The following is a 4571-nucleotide window of genomic DNA, read 5'->3' on the forward strand; positions in this document are numbered from 1 at the left end:
TCCTGTCAGGTATCAGCCATTTATTGCAAAAATCTGCGTTACTTATTGCACGAATCGTGCGTTATTTTTACATTCCGGCGTTACTGGATATACACGGTGTATATACTGTGAAAATTATTTTAGGTAATAGTGTAAGTAATATATGAGTATTCTCATGAATGTTGTATCTAAAGTAAGTGAATGCATTATCTTGCGCTGTAAAATTACAAATTGCACCTATGTCTTTGGCACCAATGCAAAATGCTTGTTGTTGTTTTTATAACTTATTGAACAATCTGTTAGTGAAACACGAAAAAGATATAACAGAGAGATTATATACAGTTATGAAGTGCATTGTAGTTTTTATTTGCATTATTATTGGAGTAAAATCATGGGGTAAGCGGGTATTTTCTTCTCATAAAGTGTTGATCTGATTTTGCTAAGAATGACCGCTCTATTGCTCTATATATTCATTTTTTTAGCAGACATTTTATAATTTAGTGATTTATTTTTTATTTTAAGAAATGTTTTTATAATCTAGAAACTCACACAACTGTAAAAGGAAAGGAAGTGATCGAGTTTATAACGTATAAATATGTGTGTGTGTGCGTGCGTGCGTGCGTGCGTGCGTGTGTGTGTGTGTGTGTGTGTGTGTGCGCGCGCGCGTGCGTGCGTGTGTGTTTGATTCACTCTTTTTTCTTTGCCTTGTCATGAATAGGCGTAAAACAAATTCTGGCTGATTCATGGAGTACTAGGAAATATCAAATGTCTGTACTGTTGACGCTGCAAGTGTACTGGAATAAACTGTGACTTTTTTTTAATTTTAATACCGGTATCAAAAGTATCCTAAGACGATTCTAAAGAGTTACTAAATTCAAATTAGGCCGTAAATGTTAGAATTAATTCGCTACGTTGCTCCAAACATGATTTTTTTGTCCTTTTAGAATTGAAGTTGTTTTTCAATAAATTCATACTTTTAGAATTGAAGTTGTTTTTCAATAAATTCATAATTATCACGATGTTTAGCTATGCACGTCATAAATCATGACTGTATTTCAACATGTCAATGACATTTACAACGTAAACCGTACCCTGCGATGTACTTGTAACTAGCATCTGAGTAACATTATCTTATCAGTTTTTATTTGTTTGGGTCGTTAGTCGAAACAAATAATGGTATCAAAAATTTCAGACCTTAATGTTGTTAATTGCAAATGCCGAAAGTATTCCGCTTTTTTTGAAGCGGTTACTTCCCTTTATATCTACATTAACACCGAAACATTCAGGGGAGATCACTGCGTAAAGATGGTCAAATGACAGGCGCATTAATTTTCAAGCAAAATACTTCCCGAATGATCGAAGATTTCTAAAATTGTTTTATTCTTTATAGATATACATGCTTATAGTAAGCTCCATGATGCCTTACATCTGTGTTAAACAACAGTTAGCGTCGAAATAATAAGGGTTACAAACCCTAATTTAGAATAATATGGTTTTCTTCAGGCCGTTATTATATAACTTCACAGTGGCCGAGGGGTTTGCGCTCTCGCTTAGGAAGCGAGAGGTCTGGAGTTCAAATCCAATTAAGGCAACTCATTTTTTTTCAAATTGTTTAGGTCAAATAAACATTGAATTGAATATCAGTGTTGCAATTTGTCTTATAGCCATTTTACTACAATTAAAACGCTAGAAAGCACTGGTGACACTATACAAAAAAAAATGGTTAATAATCTCACAACCTTCACTTTTCTGACATTCTGAGACCCAAACAAATTCAGTGCCTTCTGTGCTTTGATTTCCAATAAATTATTGTTTTCTTGGATATTTTAGGGATAGGCAAAATATTGAAGGAAGCCACTTTTACGTTAATATACAAATGTCATGTGTACGTATTAAATGAACTGGACAGTACTTTCATTGCATGAAATCGTATATCATACAAAGTACATGGCATCACATACAAAATATTACAATATCAAACAAAACGCTAGAAAAACTTTTTGAACATCATTTTATCGTATTTAAGCCTTTGTTTAAAGTGGATAAACAAACATGTTCATGTATATCAACAATTAAGTACGTATCAAAAGTAAGACGTCTCAAAATTGTACATTATAATTATACGATTGAAAGGCTCATATTAAACCATTTTTCTGTTTTTCTTTTTGGTGCCCTGTTACAATAACTCATTGGCCACATAGTTAAGTCATATTTCCTTTCTTTTGCATTTTATATTGGCAATTCATACCATACGTTTTAGCGATTGAGTATTTTGTTTGGAAGTAAAAATATTATTTTGTTTACATTTTGTTGCATTTATTACAAATAATTTCACATTCAGCACTATTTTCTTCAGGCGTAGGTATCTCACGTGGTCTAAATACATTATTAAAACATTATAAAACACGGCGTATGTACCTTCATAGGCTGTAACGCTCTCATTTTCTCAGTTTTTGCACGAACGCTCATTGCGCTATGTTCTATGCATTAAAACACACCATCCTGCTGTCATCACTGAAACATAAAGGCAATATTAAATTTGTGTTTTTTATTCTCTAGAAATAGAAATCAACGGACCTTCAAGTGTCCAACTGGGAAATACATTGTCTTTAACTTGCAAAGCAACACATTTGGAATCTCCGCCAAAGACGGTTGTGTGGCATAAAGGTTATACGAAAGTGGAGTCTGATAACAGAACAATTATTACTATAATTCTCTCCCCAAATACGATAACGAGTAAATTGACCATAAATCACGTGCAGCCAGAAGATGCTGGAAAATACAAATGTTGGGTATCGAACGAGATCATACGGCATTTTACCGTGGCCGTCGTGGATAGGACATCAGCAGGTATATGACATTTTTGTTTTGTTTGTTTGTTTTTTTTTTGTTGTTGTTGTATTTTTTTTGTTTTTTTTGGGAGGGGTTACGTCACATCGACACAGTATGGGTCATATCGCGACGTTCCAGCTTTACTGGTGGAGGTAGACCTCAGGTGCCCTTCCGTGCACGAACGGGCACCTGAGTCGAACCACCGACGTTCCGTAAGCTAGCTGGATAGCTTCCTCACATGAAAGAATCCAAAGCCCCTGTCGGGATTCGAACCCACATCGGTGAGGGGCAAGTGGTTTGAAGTCGACGACCTTAACCACTCGGCCACGGACGCCCCAGGTATTATGACGTGTTACATTAAATGTGTGCATGTATTAGATTTCCACCAAAAAACAACAAAGGGTATACTAAATGTGTGTCCGTCTTATTGTTGTTTGGTTTGGTTTAAAGGTGCATCAACAAAATTTCGGTCATATGGCACCAAAACAGGGAAAGATGATTTTGGATAAACCCCGGTCACTTGCTGGAGCTAAGAAATGCATAGACTCAAGTAATTCAAACACATTTACGATCACGAAGGAATCAACGGTGGCTGTTTCTCCGTATGTCTGTCTGTTAGTTTTTAAGTTGATCAAATCTAGATATGTACATGACTTTGCTACGTGATGTTTTAGGCAGAATGCGAAATAAGGGTAACGTGATGACATACATGTTCAACTTAAAACTGTACAAAAGGAAGATTTCTATCGCTGTAAATATCATTGTCAGTCAGTTTTAGCACCTTGTATAGGAAAAGACGTCAAGATAGCTAGGGTACAAATTTGATTTGATATGGATTCCTTAGAGTCGGAATATGAAAATTAAGCTAAACTCCACTAATGAATTATATTGAAAGATCACGTGGTGCAAAAGCTGAAATTCACTTGGCATGCAATAGATAATCTACATCTCCATATTTTTTTTTATTTCTTTTTTTTAGGTTGCAAGTCATTACACTACTCATCGGAAATACAGACATTTGCTGTTATAATGCTTGTATTGTGTTTTTTGTAACATGCTTGATATTGTGTAAAAAAAAGTATAATTTATTTATGCAAGTTGATGTGAACTTTCATTTTAAACAACTCGGCTATTAATCACAATAGTACCTATCCGAAGACTGGCGGAAATGACCGAGAAGGTGCGATTGTGTTTCCTGTGCTTATGTTCGTATTAAGCTATTGGAGATGACTTTCACTACTTAGTACAGTGGAGCCTTGCTAATCCGAACCCTTCTAATCCGGAATCCTTTCTTATCCGAACGAAGTGTCCGGTCCCAATTTTATTTGTTCTATTTTCAATAGTAAAAAGCCTTTCGGATCCGGAACCTGTCTACTCCGAATTCCGGACGATTTTTTCATTTTTTGTTCTTATTTTACTCTAAAATTAACCTCTCGGATCCGAACAGATTTTGCCAAATGTCACACCTACATTCAAAATAACAAATAATTCGCACATCTTGAAGGTGTAAACATACACCAAACTGATAAGAGTAATTTCGCTTGATTAATGGGTGAAACGTATGATCTGCGAAGGTGTGAAAATTACACTTAGCTTGCCTTGATATCTACTATAATTGCTTAATTGATTGTTTTTCGTCACCTTCAATAAATATTTTGATATAATGCAATAGAAATATCTTTTTATCTTTTGTAATGAATTTAATGACATGTGATTAAGTAATGGAAATTAATGGAAACTGTCAGTGAATTCGGATAATC

General features: G+C 34.9%; 1 protein-coding gene across 1 annotated transcript; it reads left to right on the plus strand.

Annotated features, from left to right (window-relative positions):
• Positions 1–204: 204 nt before the first annotated feature.
• LOC132756956 (uncharacterized) lies at positions 205–4057 on the plus strand. The gene is made up of 3 exons (XM_060748102.1): positions 205–375; positions 2539–2829; positions 3791–4057. The coding sequence occupies exons 1-3, from the start codon at positions 219–221 to the stop codon at positions 3862–3864; spliced, it is 522 nt and encodes a 173-aa protein (XP_060604085.1). The 5' UTR covers positions 205–218; the 3' UTR covers positions 3865–4057.
• The last annotated feature ends 514 nt before the right edge of the window (positions 4058–4571 follow it).

This window comes from Ruditapes philippinarum, unplaced genomic scaffold, assembly GCF_026571515.1.
Source record: "Ruditapes philippinarum isolate M1 unplaced genomic scaffold, ASM2657151v2 ctg5039_1_1_1_1, whole genome shotgun sequence".
NCBI lineage: Eukaryota > Metazoa > Mollusca > Bivalvia > Venerida > Veneridae > Ruditapes > Ruditapes philippinarum.